We start from the raw sequence: 26,476 nt of genomic DNA, 5'->3' as shown, positions 1-26,476 counted from the left end.
TGTTTTCAAAGTATTATATATTAAAATGAAATATAATAATGATCTTAATAATCCTAATAATGCTTTGATGGTTCAACAGAAAACCTCCAAAAGTAAGAGCAGGTTATTACAGTAAGGCAATGCCTTAGGACCAACTAAAGCATTTTACAAAGTAATGTGCAAGTTTTCCAAGTTTCCTAGAAGTAAAATATCAAATAATCAAGAGTCTTGTGTCACTTTAAACACTAAACATTTATTTATTCTCACATAAGCTTTTGTGGACACCGTCAAAAAAGTTTGTGCCAAAATAATTAAATTTATTAGTCTTTAAGGTGCCACAGGACTCTCTGTTGTTTTTGCTGCTACAGACTAACGCAGCTATCCCTCTGGAAATGAATAAAATAATCTGTTACGCCCACCCCTTTTCCAAGGAACTCACTCAGAGCAATGCCTGGGGCAGAGGGGCGGGAAAGTTTCAGCGTCCCACTATTTCCATACAGTAACGTGAAGCGGATTAACTTTGAGACCGAACAACAAACCCAAGGTCACTCCGGGTTGCTTCCTGACTGAGCTAGGATTTGAACCCATGGCGGGCCAATGAAACGCTGGTTGGTTAAGCACCAGCAGCCCTCATTTTCTAAGGCACAACGAGCTGCCTTTCTAGGAATCGTTTTAATTCTTCGAGGGGATCCGGGACGCTTTTGAATGGTTTTTACCAACGATTAATTCGCCCTCGCCGGTCTCCAAACTCTAAGTCCTGCGACCTTGCGCCGGAGTTCCTACTTCTTTTTCGTCTTCTCTTTTCCCTGCTCCTCCCCTTTGCTCGCCACGCTATACGCTTGGGAGTGCTCAGGGGCTCTCCCTAGTCCCTTGTCCCTCCTCCTCTCGCTCTCTACTAGAGTCTCTCCGGATCGGAGGCGGGGGGGGAGTCCTGCGCGCTTCTCTGATCTCTCCTTCTCTCTCTTTCACCCTCTCTCTCTCTTTTTTGGTGTGTGAGTGCGCGCACTAAATCACATGGTGTTTTAAGAAATGCTCCAAAGATGGCGGTAGCGGCGGCCGGAGGGGGAGGCGTTGGCGGCCGGGTACAGCGGAGTGGCGCGCTGGAAGTTTTGGTGCGCGACCGGTGGCACCGGGTTCTGGTGAACCTCAGCGACGAGGCGCTGGTGCTGAGCTGCGAGGAAGGAGCAGGAGGCGCCCTCGCCGCTTACAACGGCATCGGGGCAGCTGCGGCAGGCAGTAACGGCAATGGGACTTTCTGCGGCAGAGGGGCAGCTACTGCGGCGGCGGCGGCGGCGGTGTCGTCGGGGGGCGCCGCCGCCTGCAACCTCTCCGGAGCGGGATCGCCCGAATCCCCGTCGGCGGGCAGCAACAGCAGCAGCCCCAAGTCGGGTTTGATGAGCGGGGTGCGCACGGCTTTCACCGACCTGCCCGAGCAAGTCCCCGAAGCCATCTCCAACAAGAAGCGGTGCGTCAAGGTGCTGAAGCAGGAGATGGGCGGCTTGGGCATCAGCATCAAGGGGGGCAAAGAGAACAAGATGCCCATCCTCATCAGCAAGATCTTCAAAGGGCTGGCGGCCGACCAGACCCAGGCGCTGTACGTCGGCGATGCCATCCTGGCCGTCAACGGCGCGGACCTGCGGGACGCCACCCACGACGAAGCCGTGCAGGCGCTCAAAAGGGCCGGCAAGGAGGTGGTGCTGGAAGGTAAGAGGCGAACAGGTCCAACTCTTGGAAAGTTTCTTTGGAACTGGCGGAGCTCGGAGCCTCGGCCTCTCATCCTCTCCAAATGTTTGTGGTTTCACTCGCTTCTTTAACTCGGGGTGGGGGTGGGGGTGGGGAGTCAGAGGCGCTCGGCACATGCTCACACGCGCTCTTGCCTTGTGGTTTTTACGTGATATTAAGTTGGGCGCGACTCCCAGGTACCTGGGATAGACTTGGAAGCCTCTGCTCCACCAGTCAGGGGCGGTGAGGGAACGCGAGTTAGTGGGGACGGCATCTCAAGGTTATGGTGTGTTGCTGGCCTCTTGTTTACTGTGTGTTTTCAGACACGTGCACGTGATGGAGTTCGCTCTGGGAACTCGACTCTTACTATATAAAAGCATGGCGTGTCTGCAGCCTCTTGTCGCTATGTGTGTTTACTCACAAGGAAGTCCCGCAAGTTCGGTGGGACTTTATCCCGAGTAAGGATGCATCCTATGGCAGCCTTGCAGTACAATCCTATACATGTCTACTCTGAAGTAACTCCCATGGAGTCCAATGTGATTTATTCTCGGAGTGGGTATAGGATTGCTGCCTAAGAGTGTTTGTTTTAAAGAAATGGTTGGATTTTGCTGCTCTCGGAGCTGTTTGGATTTGGGGTGGGGATTGATGAGAAGCTGCTTTAGGACTACTGCTTGCCAAGGCTTGCTGAGCATCTCTGTCACTCTTTGGCAGGATTGAGCCTTAGCCCTGAAAACACATTCCAGGGCTACGATTTGATATAATGGTTAACTGTTGGAGGTACTGGAAGAGTAGTAGAACTGTCATAAGAACATAAGAAATGACGTGCTGGATTAGACCAAGGATTCATCTAGTCCGGGGCCCTTTCTACACCTAAGGGTTATCCCAAGAAAATGGAGGGATCGTCCCTGCCTGCTCACTGGATCCCCCGTGTGGCATTTGTATGCACAGGAACGATCCAGGGACGATCCCGGGGAAAAAGGCAAGTGTAGAAATGGCCCAGCTCTCTGTCCACATGGTGGCCAACCAACTGTCAGCCAGGGACCCATAAGTAGTACACGGTGCAACAGCACCCTCCCACCCATGTTCCCCAGCAACTGGTGCATATAGGCTTATTGCCTTGGATACTGGAGGTAGCACTTAGCCATCAGGGTAGCACATCGCCATTGATAGCCTTCTCCAGGAATTTATCCAACCCCCTTTTAAAGCCATCCAAATTGGTGGCCATCACTATATGTTGTGGTAGTGAATTTCATAGTTTAACTATGTGCTGTGTGAAGAAGTACTTCCTTTTATTTGTCCTGAATCTCCCACCAATCAGCTTCATGGGATGACCCTGGGTTCTAGTATTAGGGGAGAGGGAGAAAAATGTCTCCCTATCTACATTCTCCACACCATGCATAATTTTGTACACCTCTATCATGTCTCCCCTTAGCCTCCTTTTTTCCAAGCTAAACAATCCCAGCTGCTGTAACCTTCCCTCATAGGGGAGATGCTCTGTCCCACTGATCATTTTGGTTTTCCCTTTCTTTACTTTTCCCAGCTCTATAATATCTGTCGCCTGGCGTGTACTCTGCCCCTTTTCTCTGATCCTAGGAGGTATCTGCATAGGTGGGGAACTGGTGTGCTCTGCAAGTCCCAATTATATGTTTCAGGGTTGAGCCAAAAAATACTGAAAACTGGTTCTGGGGCTAATCCGCAATTTTAGGCTTAACTGGGAGTAAGCCCCACTAAACACGATGAGATTTACTAGTAGGTAAATAGGATCGCATGCTGCAATCTTGATGGTGCTATATAAATAAATAATAATAATAATAACTCTGTGTTGCGCGGGGCTTGGGAAGAGTCAATTTGCAGAGCCTCACTTTGAGCAGAAGTGCCTCCCACTCTTCCCATCTCAACCTCTGCCCTCGGTTGCTCATTCCAGAAACTGCTTTTGGATTTATTTACATTTTTTAAAAAGAAGAGAGAGAGATCAGGGAAAGTTGCATGCTTCTGTGTGTAACACCATCTAGTTTGGCCCTAAAATTAGGGACAACCCGAGGTAAAATCTGCCGGAACATGAGACATGCTTCATGAACTTTCAAACCTATGAATATTGAAACTAATGAGGCATGCTTTGTCAAGAGATCTCTGTGTGTTAGATTGTGTGCAAGGATGTGGATCTTGGGAGTCTGTCATATCTGAAGAGGGTAGCAGCTGAGCAAAGACACCTTCTGTGGTAGTTTGACAGGCTGAATATCCTCTAGCAGCCGGTTGTGAGAAGAGCTAGAAAAACAGGATTAGGGGCTTTGCAAAGGTAACGAAAGAAACTTTTTTTTTTTTTTTAAAAAAAAGGTTCAGATCCAGGGTGAAAATTGGGGGATGATTCTGAGAGTTTCTTCTACCTACCTCCCCTGCCTGGCACATGTATCATCTTGTGGGTTATAAGGGGTTAAATATACCCCAGGAGTCATTCCTCCATTTTTTCATCTACTAGAACTTTGCCACCTTATCTATTCCAACAGTGAACAGCGGGTCAGATCAGGACTCCCTGGCAAGATGTGTAAATAAAACCAGAAAGCAAACTGCTTGGTTACTCTCCCCCCCCCCCCCCGCCCCACTTTCTTCTGTCAGAAGCGCTGTTTCTTTAAACTACGCTAACAATAGGTTGTTTTCTCACATTTATATCAGCATTTCCCTGCATCTGAAATTGTGAATGTAAAAAAACCAAAGAAAACTGTATAGATTAGAACAGCCTCCAGATGTTTTGGACTACAACTCCCATTAGTCCCAGCAAGCATATTCAATGGTAAGGGGGGATGGGGTTGTAGTCCAAATATCTGAAGGGTGCTATGTTGCGGAAGGCAGGGCTAGAATATTGTACATGACTGCTTTCTCCTTTGTGTCTTGTAGCAACGAAATCCGTAAGAGGCATCCCACACTAAAATGTCCTGTTTAACTGATCCTAGCCATATTGACTTGCAAGCAAGTCAAGGTAGCCAGATACAAAAGAGGGCAGTGCTCCTGCACCTTTAATAGAAGAGGGTATTTCAGCAGGTGTGGCTTGTGTGACTGGCCATGTCGTCTTTTGCACCTGAGCACCCTAAAGCACAACACTTGCTTCCAAGTAACAGCATGTCAGTTTGCAGCTTTACAGTGGAATTTTTGCAAAGTCCCGAAGGAGAATACAATCTTATGGAGAGCATTCAGGTCCCACATTAAGTTCTTTGTGTGAGAGTGAAAGAAATAAACGGTTAACTAATGCAAAGAAGTGCCCATACCTCTTCTCTTCAAAGTCACAGAGATTATGGATTGTGCAACTTCTCTATTCAAAGCTTGATTGGAGGTGACTGACTAGGTTGCCAAACTCAATTATATGTATTTGATCTGGAGCAATCTGTGTACTAAGTAAACGTTAACAATGTCCCTGTGCGTGTTCCTCCTAGATTGTATCCGTTGCTAGCCCAACTTAAGTCCCATTCATTTCAATTGATGTACTCTAAGTAGAGCTAACATTGGACAGAACCCCCGTTCCTAAGCCTTAATGCTGAGTTACAACTTTGTGTGTAACAGTACAGAGCAGTCTTCCACAGAAATGGAGCTACGTCAACCTGCAAGAAGTTGTGGAGAACATCATAATTGCTCTCACCTCAATTTTGAAGATGATGGATCAGATATTAAAGCTTAAATGTTTTTGAAGAGAAGTTATATCTCAAAGTTGCTGCTGCTCTTCTAAGTGTTTGTCAAAGTAAGTTACAAATGCAAACCTGTAGGAAATAAACAGCAGAAAGTCATGGAAGCAAATGTACGTTCTATATTTGTATAAAAACAAAATGCCCTTGGTGATAGGTTGATTGCATATGCAAGTTCATTGTGCCAAATGTTCTTGACCTTTAGTTTGTTTGCATCTGTGAAGAAAAGGTTTGGCTCCTGCCTTCTTTTGGAAAGGTTTTGCTCAAATATGTGTGCCCGTTTATCTTTTATAATGGGTTGCCTTTAAAATGATTGGAAGAGACCAATGGAATGTAGAAGTTGCAAAGCGCACACAAAAATATCTCTTGTTGGGCCAACTGAATTTTATGTAGGAGTTTGCAAGCTTTAGAGTTTAACAGAACTCTTCAACAGGCAGAGACTTATGTACTAGGCAATAAAAAAGTTGCCAACCCTCATGTAGCTTAACTAGTAGGCAGAGTACAGTAATACATAAGGGGGGAAATTAGTTATGTAGCCCACTCACCGACATTGGGAAACTTTGTTCAATGAAAACATATGAATTGGAGGGCTACAGTTAGCTTGAATGATTCACTCACAAAATAATCAGCATGATTTACACAAATTTGATTGAGTGAGGAAGAAGAGGAATCATGGCCTCTTTTATGCAGCCCAATGAGATGTTTATTTAAAGTATTTTTTAACCCCGTTTCTGAGCCACAAAGGCTCCTGGAGGGACTTACATATCATCAGTAAAATAAGCCAGTTCTTCCTACAGGCTTCCAGTCTAAAAAGACATGACACCCAACGAAAAGGGAATTGGGAGGAAAGAGGAAAAGCGTAAAGTATTTAAGTAGGGCTGTTGGAATATCCCCACTTCCCTCGCTCATCTCATTCAGTACAGCCTGCTGGAATGACTAATAGTTAAGGGAGGAAAAGATAGAACACGGAAGATGGCAGCTAACCCCCCACCCCCCACTCTTCACACTACCAGCAAGCCGTGTGAGCCCTGCCCTCTCTTCCTTCCACATACCCCTCTGGGGCTGTTCTTTTCAGAAGCCTGAATCTGGTTCTAGAGTTCAAACTAGGGATCAGCATTGCTGATTCCAGTTGGAACTTTGGCAAGTAGAGTGTTTGCTAAGCAGATGTGCAAACAGCTAAACCAAGGTCTGTGTGGTGTTCCATAGCAATTCTTGGCAGGATGGGAAGTTTTCCTAGGCAAAGCCTCTCGCCTGGTTGGCATGACCCAGAGCCCAGGTATCGGTGACTTGTGATGTTCAGAATCAAAAAACAAACTTGTTGAAGTCGTGATATAAGATTGGCTTAGAGAGGACACCATACATTTGAGGTTCTTTTTAAAACCTTCTTGGCAGAGGTGTTGATGAGTACTTAAAAGGTCCAGGGCCCTGGCCCATAGACACAAAATTGTATACAATTTGCATGTGCCAGTGTATACATCCAAACTGTGAAATAATTACTAGAATTTACATTTCACAGAAGGCAAGCCAATTAATTATCCATCCATGTAACCCATATTTTTTTCAATACACTGGGCTGGTTTGCATGGTCGAGCAGCCCACTGTGTCTTATTGAAGCCATTGGTGGGCTGTGGTGCATGCCGGCACATCTGTGCAGCCATTTTAAATATTCAACACCCGGCTGCAGCTTGGCCTGTTATGCAAACTCGGGGAACGTGGGTTAACCAAGGATTAAACAAACCTCACATGGTCTGTTGTTGCGGGTGTAGCCATTGAATAGGCAAATCCTGTCCAGCCCATACTGCAGCCCGCCTTGGCTTAAATAAGCCATTGTGGGCTGTTTTGATTGTGCGAACCAGTTCATTGAAATAAATTTCAATTGAAAGGAAAAGGACATGGCTGCCACAGCATGAGTTTCAGTGCATAACAGTTCAGTTCAGCTGCCTGTTTGCCTTTGCTTGAGAGTTTTTTAAAAAAAGAAAAAAGGGTGCCTTCTCTGCACAGCTGAGTCGATAGACTCAACTGAGGTGAGGTTCTGCTCCTACAAAACACCCCCTCCTGTTTCTTGAGCTTTTTGAGGAAATATTGACCTCTTACTGTTTCAGTCAGCTCCAAAATAATGAGTGATTGATACTTAAAACAATTCAACATTCCTGCAGTACAAGACCATGTGTGGTGTAGTGGTTACAGCATTGGATTGGGACTTGGGAAATTCGGGGTCTAGTAACCACTTGACTATGAAGTTCACTGGATGACTTTGGGCCACTCACCAGCTCACAGCCTAACCTACCTCAACAAGGGTTGTTGTGAGGATAAAATGGAGAGGCGAAACCGAACTGGAGTTGTTGTCAGGAGCTGCCTCTTCTCAGTATGTAACTCCTTTGCTGGCTACCTATTGGCTACCGGGTAGGGTGACCATATGAAAAGGAGGACAGGGCTTCCGTATCTTTAACAGTTGCATAGAAAAGGGAATTTCAGCAGGTGTCATTTGTATATTTGGAGAATCTGGTGAAATTTCCTCTTCATCACAATAGTTAAAGCTGCAGGTGCCCTGCCCTCTTTTAAATCTGGTCACTCTAGTATAGCTCCTGCAGCTTTAGCTGTTGTAATGAAGAGGGAATTTCACCAGGTGCGACATGCATACAAATGACACCTGCTGAAATTCCCTTTTCTATGTAACTGTTAAAGATACAGGAGCCCTGTCCTCCTTTTCATATGGTCACCCTACTACCGGGTCAGGTTTAAGGTTTTGGTACAAGTGTACAAAGCCCTACCAATATGGACCAGAGAGGGCCTTCTCCCTTACCAACCTGCCCGGTCACTGAGGTCATTGGAGGGCATGGAGCTTTGGTCCGATTGGAGTCCACCAAGAGAAGAGCCTTTAGTGTGGTGGCCCCTTCTCTTTGGAACTCCCTGCCCCTGGAGGTCAGGCAGGCGCCAACACTATGCTACCACTGGCACCTCTTTTTCAAGCAGCATTCCTTAACTGACCAGCCACTGTTTTAAAGTGAACAATTTTAATTTGCTGTTTTTAATTTTCTTTTAACTGTTTATTCCTATGTTTACTGCCCTGGAATCTATTTGAGATATGAAGTGGTATATAAATATTTTAAATAAATAATAAATAATAAATAAGCTGTCTTATATAATATAGCCCAGATGCACCACCCCAAGTCGTTTGCTTACATCCCATTAAAATCTTAAGAGATTCCCGGCAACTTCCTATAGATAAAATGGTCCACCGTACTTACTTTATGCCCAACGATGTCATTTCTGTTGCTCTTTCTCAGCTTGCAAATCTACATATGCAGGATTTCTGCACACACCACACAATTCTGAGTGTCTGCCACAAGAGCCAATGTGAAGGAATAATTAAATTAAATTGCTGTGGACAACTGATCGTGTACTGAAGGCATTTTTTAAAGTCCTTTGTTTTGGTCCATATCAAAACTCAAGACAAGAATGAGCATTTTAGCTATTGGCAGCCCAGGAGAATGAACTTTGCATGCTGTGACAGTGAAAAGTGATAGTAATAATTTGCTAGCTGACTTCCCCCCCCATTCATTTGAATGTTGTCTTATTATGGTATACTTAATTTGACTGCCTGCTACTTCCTTCTGGTGAGTAACAGATTTCATGGGAATATCTGCTATGTTGGGGAGCAGAAGGAGAAGAGATTTGGTCACCAACTTCTGACATAACCCTATGAGTATGTGTATGTGAGAGTAGCCCAGTTTGTGAACCTCCCAGGGAGCTTTGGCTATTGGGCAGTATAAAAATGAAATAAATAAATAAATAAAAGCCTTGGAGAGAATTTGGTCTTTGTGGTAAGTCGATGATTGACACAGACAAACACAATTTTCTTAACTACTTTTCCACAGCTGTATCAGTCACAAGCCAGTCTGGACATGTTGGAACTTTGAGTTTTCCAAATAGCAGTTTTGTTTCCTATGTGAGCAAAGATTAGTCAGCTTAAGAGGAGACTTTCTCTTCCTCCTCCTCCTCCTCCTCCAGGCGTACAAAACACTGCAGAAGACCTTAAGGGACCAAAAGGTAACCAAGGCAAACCAAAATAATGACACTTCCTGATAGCTGCTTTGCCAAGTGACAGTGGCTTTGCTAAGTGATGAGGACACAGGGTGAAAATTAGCATGCAGGTTTAGCACCTGACAGTGTTAAGGTGTTATGGTTCTTGAACTTGGAGTCTTGTGGATCAGGCATTGGCTTCTTGTTCCCTGTGAACATAAGAAGAGCCATGCTGGATCAGACCAAGGTCCATCTAGTCCAGCACTCTGTTCATAGAGTGGCTAACCAGCAGCTTACCAGGAACCAGAAGTGGGGCACAAGTGCAACAGCACCCTCTCACCCATATTCCCCAGCAACTGGTGCACATACACTTACTGCCTCTGATTCTGGAGGTATAGCTAGCAGCCATTGATACCCTTCTCCAGGAATTTATCTAATCCAGAGAGCTTTGGCTATTGAGTGATACAGAAATAAATAAATAACCCCCTTTTAAAGCCATCCAAATTGGTGGCCGTCACTACATCGTGAATTCCATAGTTTTACTATGCGCTGTGTGGGGAAGTGCTATTGGAGTTGCTGATCAGAGGAGAAAATTGCAAGATATTCATGTTGGGACTTTATTAACATAGGCTAGATCCCATCTACATGGAGTCATGAACTTGGTTTGGTCTATCAGTGGCACATAAAGCAAGAAAAGCGGAGTATACATCACCTAAAAACGGGTCAAACAGCACTTGAAAGCACCATACTTCAGGTTTGGGTGGGTGGAGTCCCACGAGTAGGACTGGACATCATTAGTACCATAGGTGCTGCTCAAAGAATGAGTGAGGTTTGCTCCCTACCCCTCTCTATGCTCCCCTTCTCAGGGAAATATAATGGAAGAAGGAATGACACCCCTGTCATTTACCCCACACCTTTTCTCTTACATCTACCATTTATCTCCAGAAGTGAAATGTGCTCTGCTTCCAGAATGCTTTCTTTGATATGAAGCTGTGCACAGCCAAAGCCAGAGATGCATTATGGTGTTATTAAACACCCTGCTCCCCGCAGCCTTGGTTATTGTAATGGTGGAGAATGAATTACCACCTAGTACAAATCTAAGAGATCAATGATTTCAATGTGTTTCCATGAAACCCCATGGCCTTTGCTGAGTGACTCTGCCACCGCCATTGTAAGTACCCTGTTTCCCCGAAAGTAAGACATCCCCCGAAAATAAGACCTACTTCCAGTTTTGCCTCTCGCTGTAATATAAGGTATCCCCCCCGAAAATAAGACCTTTTTTTTTGTTCAACAATAAATGTGTACCGTATTCTTTTTCATGGAAAAATAAGACATCCCCTGAAAATAAGACCTAGCGCATCTTTGGGAGCAAAAATTAATATAAGTTATTTTCAGGGAAACAGGGTAGCAGTGAAGTAGCTGCAAAGGTGCTGCAAGAAAAGTTCTTAAAGCTCCCAAAACGAAAGTACGCAACTTTGAAGTAGAAGCCAGGTAAAGAAAGTGAATCACAAAAGCTCTAACATGGTCCCTGAAACTGAAACAGCACAACAGCGCAATATTACAAAGTAAAAATAGAAAAAGGAGTAGGAAAGCCCTATGTTGGCCCTATGAACAACTGCAAGATAGTGCAGTAGTAAAGAGTGGAACAGCGCTACTGCGAAATAGTGCTAAGGGAAGCAGGAAAGGAAGCCTGTGTGTAAAGTGCACTATTGTGAATGGAGAAAAAAGGGAATGGGGGGAGGGGTGGCCCCCCACAATAATAATAATAAATAATATTAAATAATAATATTTATTTCTTACCCGCCTCTCCCTCTGGATCAAGGCCGGGAACATCAAATACAAAAATACTGTAAAATACATAAAACTGATAAAAAACATATAAAACTAATACATTATTAAAATAACAGCCAGACATCTTAAAATTTGACTGGGTAGGCCTGGTGACACAACAGAAAAACACCCCTTGACCATGTTATAGACACACCCCTAGGCATGCCTCATAAGCAGAGTTTCATTCATGGGGATGGCACACTGCATGGGAGCAGCATTTAAGGAAAAAAGACGCAGTAAAACAACTTTGCAAAAATGTGCTTTTATCAGAGGGAAGCTGCATGGTTGCTGTGGAGAAGCTACAACGTCATGTGTCACGAATGACCATGATGTGCTTTCGCTCCACACTAAACCGTCCAGAGAGCTTCAGCTATTGGGCGGTATAAAAAATGTAATAAATAAATACGTCATTCAAATACGTTGTATAGCTACTCCAGTTTCTCCACCTTAATGGATTTTTTTGTAGAATGATAAAAGATACAAGAAACACTGGGAGAACACGGGATGGTTAAAAGGAAGATGAAATTGTCTGGACTCTAAAATTCCAGGAATAAGGTAGGGCAATTGCACGATAAAAGCATAGCTGGAAGCACCCCTAGTTAGTTTTATGCAAGAGCTGCTGCACAATCTGTGCTGATCCTGTTGTATATCTGGGGCTAGCAGCAATGAACATGGGAATTGGCATAGTCTACAGAAGCATCCATGGTTGGTTGTTGGGTTGTGAACTCTGGGTTGTATAAACCGTGGGTTGTTGTTATGTGCGAATCCAGAACTGTTGGTCGTTTTGCCAGGCTACAGAGGTGGTGGGCAAGAACAATACCCCCCTTTCCCCGAGCTGTTCTCTATGCCAGTACAACAACACTGCAAAGGCATTTGGGGTACAGGCAGGGAGTGGGTGAAAGAGGAGTGAAACAAACCATTGGGGGATTGAGAAGACAGACTGCAGTTTCTTTGATCGTTTGCCAGCTAGACAAACCCTGGATGGGGCAACAAACCATAGGTTTGCGTTACGTGTGAACCAGGCCACAGTTGCCCTTAGTCTACGAGACTAAAGAACAATTTGCAGTTAGTGGCAGCAGAGTGGAAGCCACTTACTTCTTCCTGGCTTCTTGCTGCACTACTTCCTACTCCTGTGGGCAAGTCTTAACTACATAGAAAACATCACCCTCTCTTCCAGGTAATTTGTGTTGTTGTGGCTTGTATTATTATTTATATATATAAAAAGACCTTTGTGTTTTAATGGAACTATTATAAGCTGCCTTGAGCCTTCCTTAGGTGGAACTGAAAGTGTGGGATATACTGTAAATATGTTCATAATGCATTTGTGTGGGAAAGAACTATATCCTTGGTCCTTCCCACGTGGTTCTTTCACACAGGTGTTATAGAGTGGTGTTAAATATGAATCAGACTCTAAGTGCTGCTCCTTTCATAACTGTTCTTTGCTTCCAGTCTGAGTAGGAAAGTGGCTGAAGGTGAAAAACTTGGAAAACTGTGCATTGGCATCTTTAAACTATACAATTGAATATTCATTAAACTATCCAAGTATTGCAAATCAGACCACAAAAGGACCCACCCTGTCCCCACAAATAAATAAATAGCATATCTACCTATGTCAGTCACTTGGTGCAAAAGCCGAAGACTGTGAAATGGGTGAATAGGAGGAAACTAACTCCTCTTTCAGTGTATAAAAGCTTTCTTTTGCTGTGAGATGTTGTTGGGCTGCAACATCATAATCCCTGGCCAGCGTAGCCAATGGTTAGAGATAATGAGAATTGCAATCCAGCAGTATCTGGAGGGCCACACCTTGAGAAGGGCAAGATTTTGAGCAAACTTCCAAAAATTGGCCATGCTTTGTGTTCCTGGTGAAGAATAAAATGGACAGAAGCAGGGTTAAATCCACCCACAAGCTTATGGGAAGCTGCCCCCCTCTCCCTGGATATTTCAGACCCTTCACCTGGATTTCTGGATTTCATTTTTTTAAAAAAGACTAAAACCAGATAACCAAGTCACCGTTTCTTTTTACTTGTGGAGATAATCTTTGTAAACTGCTCAGAAAGCTTTGGCTGTTAGGTAGTACATTAATGTAATAAATAAAACAAAGTGAATAAAAGGAAAAGCAGTCATTTTTCTGCCAGGTTGCTTGTTACGAAGGCGGCTTGCTCTGACCCTGCCTTTTAGTGTTCTGGCTAATGCTGGCTGGGGGTTGGAGTCTTAACACCTCTGGAGGGCACCAGGTTTATTTATTTATGTATTATTTATTTGTAACATTTTTATTCCTCTGATTATAATAGAATCTCCCAGAGGTTCACAGCACTAGAGTACAATAATAAAACACAATATTAAAACATACCATAAAAGCACAGTATTAAAACATTTCCAAGAACAATTAAAGACCAGTAAAATGGGTCAGCTGAATGGAGTGGCATAGTTAATTTATTTAAGGCCCAGGGAAGGCCTGGGTGAACATGTGTGTCTTCAGGAGGCGTTTGAATGATGCTACATTTTCTGCCTCCCGAACTACACGAGGGAGGTTTTTCCAAATGGTGGGTGCCGCTACAGAGAAGGCTTGTTGTCTGGGCACTTCATGACAACATTCTGTCCATTTTGGAATGACCAGCAAGACATTCTCTGCTGATCTTAAAGGTCGCCTGGGTATGTATAAGGTTGGTGAACGCTCCTCTAGAGCCACTTGCTTTTGAAATATTATTAATTTTAAATGTTTCCCATTAAATACCATTACACATATTAGACTACCTATACTTGGGTTCTGCCTCCCATGTACCTTTAGGTTCTCTCACTACCATGATTTTGGCTACAGGCCTGAACAAAGCCATCTAGCACTAGTGGTGAACGGCCTCCATTCACTTCCACAGGGCACATACAGGCCTTAGCTAGACCTAAGGTTTATCCCAGGATCATCCCGGGTTTGTCCCTGCCTGAGCACTGGATGCCCTGTGTGGCACTTAGGTGAACAGGTTTGACCCCAGGACAATCCTAGGATAAACCTTAGGTCTAGCTACAGCCACAGAGTTCAAGGCTTGAGAGGGTGTGCTGGAAGTGGAGAGGGATTGGGTAATGATCTGTGTATGAAAAGTCTTGTGCAAAATAGGAAGTTTCTTCAAAACAATTTTTTGATGAGATCTGGTTTCTCCACATTGAAAAAACCACCACCCTACTCTTTGCCAAGGCTGTTTTGAAATGCTCTTTTGTTACTGAAGAAAGGACAAGCAAAAGTTATATCTTCTGTGTTTTTCTAAAAGTTTGGGCAAAGAGGGAGCTAGATCAGACCTCACACTGAGAACGATCTAGCTCCCATTTCAGTAGATGGCAATTTTGGTATTGGTGCCTTATATCTTTCTTTTCCCTTCCAGTTCCCTAAAAGTGGCCTCCTGCAGAGTTACATATTAAAAACACTCAGCACTGTGGGAAACTTGTACATAGATATGGGCAGAAGTCAAATAATCCCCCAGAAAGTCTTCCCTGATTAGAAAAAAAATTGGCAGGACAAAGGGATACCACCAACCGCTGTGCCAACGTATTACTTGTTTTCATGATACCTTGCGCTTTTGCAATGAAGGAAGCAATGAAGTGTGTTATGCCTGCCTTACAGTAAGATCAGTGGCACAAGGTCCAGTGCAAAGTGCTGCTTTAATCCTTAACCTTTGTGAATGGTGTGAGAACAGCCTTCCAATGTCCGAAGGAGTTAGTGGGCGTTGGAGACCCTCAACCATTGTGGAGCAGAAGCAGCCAAGAATCCCATGACACTGGCTTTAGTCAGATGCATGAAAGCGTATGTCACAATAAACATTGCTACTTGGCTTTGCAGCAAAACCAACAAGAGTTTTGTGGCTATAATAAAACAATCCCTTCTGGAATTTGTTACGATGGAACGCATTGTGCCACATCAGCTGATATTAGTGGTTTATATTCGTGTTGTCCACAAGAAATGTAACAGAGGACACCTGACTTGTGAAAATCTTCTGGGAAGGAAATGTATCAGAAATGGGACTCACTGATTACATTAAAATGCAAAACTGTACGGAGCTGTCTGTATAAAACTGTTTGAGATTTATCAGTGAGAATATATCAAGCATATCCTCATATGAGGAAGACCGAATGAGACACAAGCCCTGTGCAGGTATTTGATAAAATGTGAAGTGGGGGATTGGGATTGTGCTAGCTTCACTGACCCGTTCCAGTGCGTGCACCCTCTTCATGTGGCTGCCAAGAGTTGCTGCAATGGGCGCTATGTTTGTGTACAACAACAGACCTCTGTGTGTGGACCCAGTGTTTCTGTGCATAAATCATGTAAGAACATGTGCTATCTCCAGTATTCGAGGCAATAGGACTGTGTGCACCAGCTGCTGGGGAACATGGGTGGGAGGGTGTTGTTGCACCATGTCTGCTTTGTTGGTCCCTGGTCAACAGCTGGGTGAACAGAGTGCTTGACCAGATAGACCCTTGGTCTGATCCAGCATGACACATCTTATGTTCTTAACAAGAGCCATGCTGAATCTGATCACGTGCCCACCTAGTCCAACATCCTGTTCACATAGTGGCCAACCAGCTATGGGAAACTCCCATGAATGCAATAACACCATCCTGCTCATGTTTCTCAGCAACTGGTATAATACAAAGGCAGCAAGTGGCATCTAGCCATCACAGCTAGTACCCATTGATACCCTTATCCTCCATTAATTTGTCTAATATTCCTTTAAAGCCACCCAAGCTGGTGTTCTCCACTAATGCCCACTGTGGGGTGGGCAACCAGAGGCAGAACCATGTCTCCAAACGAGTTCCATGAGTTCCAAACAACGAGCCAGCCTTTCCCCTAGAAGTGAATTTCCGTCTGATTGCTACATAGGGGCAGGTGAGAGGAAGGCATTCTGCATTCACGAAGACGTACACTATGCTTATACCTGGGCAAGGTGCTTGAGCAGGTGGTTGCAGGACAACTCCAGACACTCTTGAATGAAACGGATTATCTAGATCCATTTCAATCAGGTTTCAGGCCTGGTTTTGGAATGGAAACTGCCTTGGTCGCCCTGTGGGATGACCTCTGTCGGGAGAGAGACAGGGGGAGTGCAACCCTGTTGGTTCTCCTGAACCTCTCAGCGGCCTTCGATACCATCAACCATGGTATCCTTCTGGATAGGTTGTCTGAGCTGGGAGTTGGAGGTACTGCGTTGCAGTGGTTCCGCTCCTACTTGGATGGCCGATTCCAGAAGGTGGTGCTGGGGGATTATTGCTCTGTGCCGTGGCTCCTAAGACATGGGGTTCCACAGGGCTCTATTTTATCCCCTATGCTGTTCAACATATACATGAAACCGCTGGGGGAGGTTATCCAGAGAAGTGGACTGAGGTGTCATCAATATGCGGATGATACCCAGCTCTACTTCTGCTTTTCATCAAAACCAGGTGAGGCAGTGGCTGTTCTGAACCAGTGCTTGGGCACGGTAATGGACTGGATGAGGGCTAACAAACTGAGACTCAATCCAGACAAGATGGAGGTACTGTTAGCGGGTGGTTCATCTGTCCGGCGAGGTGATGTTTGCCCTGTCCTGGATAGGATTGCACTCTCCCTAAAGGATCGGGTCCGTAGTTGGGACCTTTGAAAACGGTCCGGAAACTTCAGCTGGTACAAAATAGGGCAGCCCGTTTACTAACTGGGACTGGCCAGCAAGATCACATCACGCCAGTCCTTTTACAACTTCATTGGCTGCCAGTCCAGGTCCGGGCCTGATTCAAAGTGCTGGTACTAACATACAAAGCCCTAAATGGCTTGGGGCCAGGTTATTTGAAGTAACGCCTCCTCTCATATGTACCTGCCCAGACATTAAGATCATTCACAGGGGTCCTTCTCCGTGAGCCCCTGCCAAAGGAAGTAAGGCAGGTGGCTACTAGGAGGAGGGTTTTCTCTGTTGTAGCACCCCGGCTGTGGAACGAGCTCCCCAGAGAGGTCTGCCTGGCGCCTACACTGTATTCTTTTCTTCGCCAGCTGAAGACCTTTTTATTTTCTCAGTATTTTAATACCTAAATTTAAACTTTACTGTTTTAATTCTGTATTTTAATCCTGTATCAATTTCTGCTATGTGGTTTTATCCTGGTTGTGCTTTTTATATTGTATTTTGTATTTGGATTTTTAGATTGTTGGATGTTTTATTATGTTCTTAATGGTTTTAACTTTTGTGAACTGCCCAGAGAGCTTCGGCTATTGGGTGGTATAAAAATGTAATAAATAAATAAATATAAGCAAGTTTCGTGGGTCAGATTCAGCCCTCTTGGGAAGGGGGAAAAGGAAGGGAGTTTTAACAGAGCTACTTCCAAGGGAAAACATTTCCCCCTTCCCTTCTGCAAATCTGCTCTCCCCTCCGTGACGGAGGGATAAGCCTTAAGGCTGCATCATCATACCGGTTTGCAAGAAAAATTAAGTCAGTAATAAATTACTCCCTCCCTACTTCCATCACTCAACCGGCAACATGCTGAGCTCTCCAACTGTGCCTGCTCTGAGGTGCTCTGTGATGGGGTGATTTTTAAAATTTTATTTATTTTTTACTGTATATGATTGGCTGTGAGCTAGCTCTGTGCTTTTCATTACAGTATGGCGCACCTGCACCCATCAACTTTAGGATGCTGGGGAACAGCCTATTGGATTTTGCTCTCTGGCTCACCACCAGGGAAAACTCCTGAATTTTTCAGGCTTTCATGACAGCACTGAATGTGTCACCCTGCACAAAAAACATTCCCTCGACAAAGAGAGATCTGAGCCTCCTGTTGCCCATTGAGGAAAAAATTAACTGAGATCCTAGTGGTTTCTGAGACCCTAGTGTGACATTTTGAGCAGGGGCTATCCCGCATGCTCAGAACTTCCCTCTAGCTAGCAATGAGAGGAAGAAGAGAGGGACATGGTGTTGATACTACTGAGGTCTAGCTGTTTCAGTTCTAGGGCCGGGGACTGGGAAGACGAGAAAGGGAGGCAGAATCCTCTACCCTGTTTGACCGCACTGGTCAGCTGTCTATGGCCATCACTATGGCCTCATCTACACCAGCAGGATATTGCACTATGAAAACGGTATATAAAAGGCAGGAGCCACACTACTGCATTACAGCGGTATTGAAGGACACTGACAACTGGGGGCCCATTGACACATGCAATATACTGCTACTGCTTTCATACCACTATATCCTGCTTGTTGTGGCTCCTGCCTTTTATATACTGCTTTCACAGTGCAATATCCGACGTGAATATACCCGGTCACTACGTTCCACATCTAAGGTCCTCCTCTGGGTGCCTACTCCAAGAGAGGCTCAGAGTGTGGCAACGAGGGACAGGGCCTTTTCAGTGGTGGCCCCCAGACTATGGAACGATCTCCCTGACGAGGCTCGCCTGGCACCAATGCTGCTATCTTTCCGGTGCCAGGTTAAGACTTTCCTCTTTGCCCAGGCATATGGCGGCACATCTTAATCACCCACATGTTTAGTTTTTTAATGGTTTTTAATGCTTTATGTGTGTATGTTCTGTGTTTTAGAATTTTAAATTTTGTATCCTCTTTTTTATCTTAATTTTAGAATTCCTGTAAACCACCCAGAGAGCCCTGGCTATGGGGGTGGTATATAAGTGTAATAAATAAATAAATAAATATCCTGCTTGGTCTAGATGAGGCCCATATCTTGTGGCTGCAAAATCCACAATTTAAGTAAGCCCTAGGTGAAAGTAAATCCATTTATTTGTCCCAAATCTCTTGCCAATCAGCCTCATTGGATGACCTTATTGGGTTTTAGTATTATGAGAGAAGAAGAAAACTATCTCCCTATCCGCTTTCTCCATTCTATGCATAATTTTATTCTACGAATCCACCCACCCTGGCCTTACTTACCTTTTTTCTAACTAGACAATCCCAGACATTGTAATCTTTCTTCATAGGGGAGTTGCTCCAGCCCCTTGAACCATTACAGATCATGTAATCTAGACCACACCTTCTGGACTAGATTGCAATAGTAAATATGTGATAATTGTAAGGTGCTGACTATTGTATAGTCTATCAGCAGCCTTGGTCCATCCACTTGGACAGTGGAGGATGACAAGTGAGGAATTCAGACAAAACGGGAAAGAATCTCTGCTATTAGTAGAGACTCTTGAAAAATGAACTGGTAGGGAAATGATATACATTTCTCCCCCAAACTGTGGCTACCTTCCTATAAATAGCCCATTTCTTCTGGATGGGACAGATAAGGAAGGGAGAACAAGTCATCTGTGGTTACGATGAAGGAAAACCTACTATGCACTTATGCATTCATTTCATTGGGGCCTGTGTAGGTGAATTCGCTGTGATGGGTTTTAGAGCATGTGGCAATGATGGTTGCTAATGTGCTTCCTGGTGGAGGCTCTTGTTTCTTTAAAGCTGTCTGAGGGAGAAATTCAACCAAAGCAGCGGAGGATATTAACTACTTTTTGGTTGTGGAGTCTTCACAGACTACCCTGTCAGGCTTTTCTTCAAAACTTCAAAGGCTAGAGATTTGAGGGGTGGGTGGCAGAGGAAATCCTGTGGAAAAATACTTAACGAAGAATAAAATGCTGGTGAAAGGATACAAGAACAGGCAAAGTTGCTGGCCATAAGGAATTGGAAGCGAGAAATGCAGAAGGTATGTAAAGAACCAGGGAATGGAATTTAGATCACCGCTCAGAACGGTGTTTGGCCAGCTTAGGGAGGACAATGCAGTAAGAAGCCAGTACGGCAAAGAATGCATAGCAATAGTATTTACATGACTGAAGTATTTCCTTATAAGTCAGTTATATACACGCAAGGGACAGGAAGACATCCTAAGTTATTCCCAGGCCTCTTCTGCTAGCCAAGGAATGCACATCTGACTTCGGTCTTTATCATACTCAGTTCCCATACAATATTTACTGAAGAGACCCATGGTGGCTTTTGCCCTTCCTCATTTTTAGGCATTTTAAGTGTGCGTCTGATTAGGTAGGAGGGAATGGGTTTTCGTTGCAAGACGAAGAAAAATCTCCCAAGGGAACGACTGATATCATAGCAGGCTTCCTCCCAACCTGGAGCCATCCAGATGTTTTAGGCTGCCACTCCCATAATTCCCATCCATGCTGGGAATTATGGCAGTTGCAGTCTAACACATCTGGAAGATACCAGGTTGGGGAGGGCTGTTTTATTATAGCCTTCCTTCTGAGATCCAAACTAGATGAGACACCATTCACACAATTAGTAGTTTATTTATTTATTTAAAACATATCTTGGCCGCCTTTCAGGGCAGAAGCCCTGCCAAGACAGCTTCAGCAATAAAATACATTAAAAAGTTAGAATATTAGAAGCAATAAAAACATAAACACAAGAAAATAGCAAGAAAACCAGCAAGAAAAACCAACAATAAAGCCAGCAGCAACAGCGGCAATAGCAGCAATGTCATATCACAAAAAGGCCACAGTAAAATTGTAAAATAATATTCTTAAAAGTCTGCAGTGGCGGAGCATGGTGGATCTCTGATGGCAGCTTGCTCCAAAGTTGTATGTATGTGTTTGGTTGTTTTTAAAGGAACCTAGCAGGGATAGGGCCTCAATCAGGATTGGGCTATTGCCATGGGAGTCAGGGGCTGTGACACTCCGCCCCCCCATATCTGTGCCCCTTGCACTGGAAGTCAAGCTTCTATTGGTGTGAATGGGAACTGCTCTTCCAACATACCCCCCACCAATCTGGATTGCCCCCCCCCCCACACACCAGTGTTCTGATCCAGATCGCACCTCCCCGTGCTTGCTATTTATTTTTCAAAAGCTATTCACACATTTTCTAAATGTGAGAATGGTGTCTCTCCCAGTTTTGGCCCTGAGGATGTGTCTCGTCACGGTCGTGTTCGTTATTTGTACAATATGGGCTGATGACAATCAAGCTGTACAACACCCTCACTTTCTTCTTTACGCTACATATACTGTGGAAGGTAGTGGCATTTTCAGTTTCCATAAAGCCAGGAGAAGTGAATACCCATCATCTTGTGACAGCTGAGCTACACAAACAGGAGATCATGTGGAGGGGTAGACTTGAAACTTCCTCTCTGATGTATTGATGTTTGATTTCCATGCAACAGATCTGTTTTAAACATAGGAGAGCATTCAGAGATGTAGTTCCCCAACTCTGTTCTGAGGTGACAGAATGAGGTAGTTGGCATCCTCTGGTTTGTGTGAGCTATGCTCCTTGACTCATATTTTGAAAGTTAACTTTTATGGAAATTTGCACTGTCGCATGCATTGACTGATATGGTGCATTGGTACCAAGGCGACTGCATAATCCTGGATTATTATTTCTTCATCAGTGCAATGTTGTGCATGTTTTGCTGTGCAGCATCGGTGCTGCAAAACCAAACACATGTTGCTGTATGGGACTTTTTGCTCGCTAATCCGATGTTTTCTACCAAATCTGAATATTGGCCAACCCAGCACAGTCACTGGTGGAAACTCTCCAAGGCCTTAGCTAGACCTACCTATTAGCCCACGATGGAGGAGGGAAGATCTCGCATTGTGTTTAACGCGAGATCCCTTCTCTGTTTACACGCGAGGCGCGAGAACTTCAGAAGAAGAGGCGTTGCGCCCGCCATTTTTTTAACTTAAAGGGGCAGCAGTGCACGAATGCTCGTGCGCTAAAGGTAAGTAATTTTTTTAATGTAAATTACTTACCCCGCTCCCCCCACCCTACCCCCGATGGGCGCAGCACTCCTGAGGAGCCCTTCATCCCATGCACAGCTCCCGGCTCCTCACAAGGAATCGCGCGGAGCTGGGTCAAGCCACAGCGCCCGGCCACACATTCCGCGGTCTTGGGCTCAGCCTGGGACCGTGGAAAACCTGGGGCCAAAGGCGAGGGCGAGATCCCGGGGCAAGGGAGGGATCATCACTCCCTGATCCCGGGATCCCCTGTGCGTCATGTGAACGCACAAGGATGATCCCAGGGATCACCCAGGGATGAAGCCCCATCTAGCATGGTATTTTCAAACTCTGCTGCCTGATGTCAGAGATCAAACTTGTTCTGCATGCAAAGCAGGTGCTCTACCAATGAGCTGTGCCCCCATTAGATACCTTTTACATTTCCCTGTTTGAATATGAAATGACTACATAATGGAAAAAGAGAAGCATATTCTCTCTTTCTCTAATGTCTGTTTGCAGGAAGCTGTGAACATACTTGTTTGCCTATTCATTATTTTGAAGAGTTTTCAATGATTCCTCTTCAATAGAGTTGGAGCTCTTTCATTGATTAGATTAAGATTTCAAAGCCTGTCATTCTTTGTCTCTTGTGTGTCCTTTGGCAGATACAAATCGGCGTACCTTCTGATTAGCAGCATTTTCAACAAAGTCCTTGTCTGTAAACTTTGGAAAAGAAAAGAAATAATGTCATAGTAACGGGGGTAGTGCATATCTTAGTGAGGAACCCCAAGGAGGGGAAAAAAGCTTAACATTCCTTAGCATCTGGTTATGTAGTACTATTTATGTTTATAGTTTCTTTTATTTCTGTTACTAATGTATAGGTGCATGGCAAATCACCACAATGTATTTTATTTCTCTGTCCTCTTCTAGCATGGACAGCAATCCCCAGCCCATTTAGAGCACTTATAGCATAGAGACTGAACTATGAACCAGAAAGTCTCCAGTAAAAAACTTGCTGCTGCCATGAACACTCTCAGACCGTGGCTAAATGAGGGAGGGTGTTGGAGGGCGACAATCTCGCAATTTTATGAACGTGAGATTGTCGTCCTCGTCTACACGCGGCATGCGAAGTCCAAGGAGGAAGATGACGTCTTGGCCACCATATTCTTTTCAATTGGAGACAAGCGCTCATGCGCAAAAGGTTAGTTTAAAAAATAAATAAAAATAAAATTCCCCGTTCACCCCACCCCACCCCTGATGGGCACAGAGTTCCTGAGGAGCTCTGTGCCCCGTACCCAGCTCCCAGCTCCTCGCAGTTACTCGTGAGGAGCCAGGACAACCCAAGACGCCCGGCCACATGTTCCACGGTCTCAGGATCATCCCGAGACCACGGAAAAAGTGGGGGGAAAGAGTAGGGCGATATCCTGGGCCAAGGGAGGGATCATCTCTCCCTGCTCCCGGGATGATCACGGGGCAATCACTGTGATATTGCCTGGTGTAGCTATGATCTCAGTGACCTTAAGCAACTCATTGGCCACATTTGGACAATGAGTGTAGCCTCCTCCTGCGCTTGCATGTACCCCCTTCCCCTCTCATGTGTAGCCTGGAAGAGGATTTTAGGATGCAATCCTATGCGTGTTTAGACAGCAGGCCTGGAGGAATGCTGGGAGTTGTAGGACTTTCTTTGTTTTGATCATGCATAGCATTGCAGCCTTAGAAGCTTTTATTTTCATATGGGTAATGAAATTGGCTTGTTGAAACTATAGTTCATGTTAAATCACGATTTTCAGATGCAAGGACAAGTTGAATTTAAGGCCTTAGCTAGACCTAAGGTTTATCCCGGGGTCATCCCTGTTCATGTAAATGACACACAGGATATCCCAGGAGCAGGCAGGGACGACCCTGGGATAAACCTTAGGTCTAGCTAAGGCCTAAGTTTTAAATTGTGGACATGAAAGCTTCTGAACTCCACCTTGCACAGCTGTTCACATTGCACTAAACCAAGATGTAACGTGACATCCAAACACAACCATTACCTCTTAGCCTCTTGTATGGCGGAGATATACAGTATGAGGACAATATTGCTGTCCTACCTCATTTGGTTGTTGTAAGGATGACTGAACTAATGTATGTTAGGAGACTTGAACACTAAAGTGCTACAGAAATGCTAAATATTATTGCTTCTCCAGAGGCAATGGGGTGATTCAGACATGTGAATTTGTGATTGGGAGGATGTGCAGGGTAGTGGATGTTTTGCAATTGTCTTCAGTGGAGTTCTTTCTCTAGGCTTGATATGAGTGCTTAATTGTAAGCCTTAGGTTTTAATCCTAACCATACTTACTAGCAGGCTCTTTTTAAATGAAATGGACTTACAGCCTATCCTAAACATGTCTTCTGAGGAATACGTCTCGTTGACTTTGGAACGTAAATGTGCATCTTGGGATCATTGCAATAGCCTGAGGGTTTCTGACTGTGATTTGAACAAGCTGTAATTTTGCCACATCAAAGTTCCTTATGGACTGTATGTGGTTTGTGGGCTATGTGTTGGCCCACCCCTGTAATTAGACATCTGTTTGGTGCTGTATGTGTGTGTGGGGGGAAATGGCAGAGCACAATTGACCAACAAGTAACCAAAAAAATTGCCATACTGCTCCCGCCAGGTTTCCAAAAGTGCTTGCAATTTTTTTAAAAAAATATTAAAAATAATAAATGCAACCAGAGTTCATTTTCCTTTTGTGTTCATAGCATTCACAACAGTTCTAGGGGTCTGAATCTAAAACAAGGAGTTCTTAAAGAAAAGGAAAAGTTCAAGACCAAACAGGGTTGTGTGCAGATGAGGAGAACTAAGCAAATAAAAGGCCCACACAATATATGAGTTTCCGTGTGATTCATCCTCATTGTCAGAAAAAGTAATTGGGAGGGCGGAAGCTGTAGTCCACACTAACCATGTGTAGAAAAACTGCAAGTACTGCCCTCAAGCATTTTGGGAGAGGCTTCTACAAGTTGTACCGTATGAATCTTGAGCCTTGAATATTTGTTTCTGCATGGCTCACTGGAAAGGGTGCCAGAACTCAATCCTGTCAGGCAATTATCCACTGAATATTAAATATCTACATTTGCTTTTCTAAAAGGATCTGTGGTTAACCTCTGCAGTCTCAGGCCCTTTCTACACCTGCCTTCTTTCCCTGGATTGTCCCTGTGCGTCCAAATGACACACAGGGGATCCCGGGAGCAGGCAGGGATGATTTGTCCATTTCCCCAAGATAACGGAGACCTAGGGTATCCCAGTTTTCCAGCAGTCCTGGGCCGATCCCAAAGACCGCAGGCAGTGTGGGTGCCCATCCCAGCTTCTTCCCTCTTCCCCACGAGTAGTGGGAGTCAGCAGAGGGAAGGAACCAGGCCAGAGAGAGTCCAGGGACATTGGGGGGGGGGAGCGGAGTCAGGGCTTCCCCCCCACTTACTTTTCGCTGGAGCGCAAGTGTGCTCCGGCTCCTGTTGTTTTGTTTTAAATGGCGGGTGTGACATTCCTCTTCCCTTCTGGGACGTTGTGCTTCCGCTTAGACGGCCAGGTATAATCCCAGAAGCAGGTAAGTCTAGGATTGTCCCCTCCCCTCCCCAAAGGCCCTTAGGTGTAGAAAGGGCCTCAACGGAGACTGACCTTTGAAAAGTGGGCTTTTAGGTACTGGTTACTCCACTTTTCTTGCTTTGTGTGCCGCTAACAGACCAAAACCGATTTCATGAAAATCCGGATTATACCCCAACACAATTCTCATTGTGTTCTCATGTAGACACCCCCCTGATACCAGTCACCACTGAACTTTGTATGTTCAGATGATGTGAGGGTGGGAAAAGGTCAGCTCGTGGTAAAATTTGCACCCCAGAAATTGTTGTATGACTTGGGCCTTCGCATCATACTCAGTGGTAGTGCAGCTGATTTGCAGGTTGAAGGTCTCAGGTTCAGTCGTTATCATCTCCAGGTAGGGCTCCGGATTGAAATGCTGAAGAGCTGCTGCCAGTCAGTGTTGACAATACTGGGCTAGATGGACTAATGGTCTGACTCGGTATAATGAAGCTTTCTGTCCTTCCTAACGCTGAGTTTATTCTCTCCTTTACCAAATGTCTTTTTTGCTAAGTGTAAGCCGCTCCGAGAACCTTTTTTGGCTGAGGAGCGGGGTATAAGTATGATAAATAAATAAAAAATAAAAAATAAATGCAATTTGTGGAAGAAGAAAAAAGAACTGTTCTCTTCAGGTTAATTTTATAAGACATCTTTATTGTTCTTTTGGTCAATGATTGATTTAATTTTTAATGCAATGGTTCATGTCAGGGACTCTTTATTTTCTTTTGTCCCATAATAAGCAAAGACAGACTGTTCCCTGCTGCTGTATATTTTTTTACCCCTCCGGGTTTTCAGATTTCTAAACCGACAAGCTTCAGTTTAGCGTCCACGTTGACTGAACAAATGTTGCATGGTCTACTTACTGTATCTGAAGCAGCTTAGCTATATTAGCAATCTTTTGGGCAGGGGTGAGGAGTGAGTGGGAGGTAGGAAGTGCTGTTCTCAATTATAGGGCAATGAGCTACCACATTAAATGGGAAATTT

General features: G+C 44.6%; 1 protein-coding gene across 1 annotated transcript in view; it reads left to right on the top strand.

Annotated features, from left to right (window-relative positions):
• Positions 1–682: 682 nt before the first annotated feature.
• The window catches only part of SNTB1 (syntrophin beta 1), a 126,480-nt gene continuing 100,686 nt past the window's right edge, over positions 683–26,476 (top strand). Inside the window, exon 1 of the mRNA XM_063131125.1 lies at positions 683–1,683. Within this exon, the coding sequence (XP_062987195.1) occupies positions 1,020–1,683 (664 nt within the window). The 5' untranslated portion in view covers positions 683–1,019. The remainder of the gene's footprint in view (positions 1,684–26,476) is intronic.

Source organism: Elgaria multicarinata, chromosome 7 (genome assembly GCF_023053635.1).
Source record: "Elgaria multicarinata webbii isolate HBS135686 ecotype San Diego chromosome 7, rElgMul1.1.pri, whole genome shotgun sequence".
Classification (NCBI taxonomy): domain Eukaryota; kingdom Metazoa; phylum Chordata; class Lepidosauria; order Squamata; family Anguidae; genus Elgaria; species Elgaria multicarinata.
Note: the sequence above shows the minus strand (reverse complement) of the source record. Positions and strands in the feature narration are given on the sequence as shown.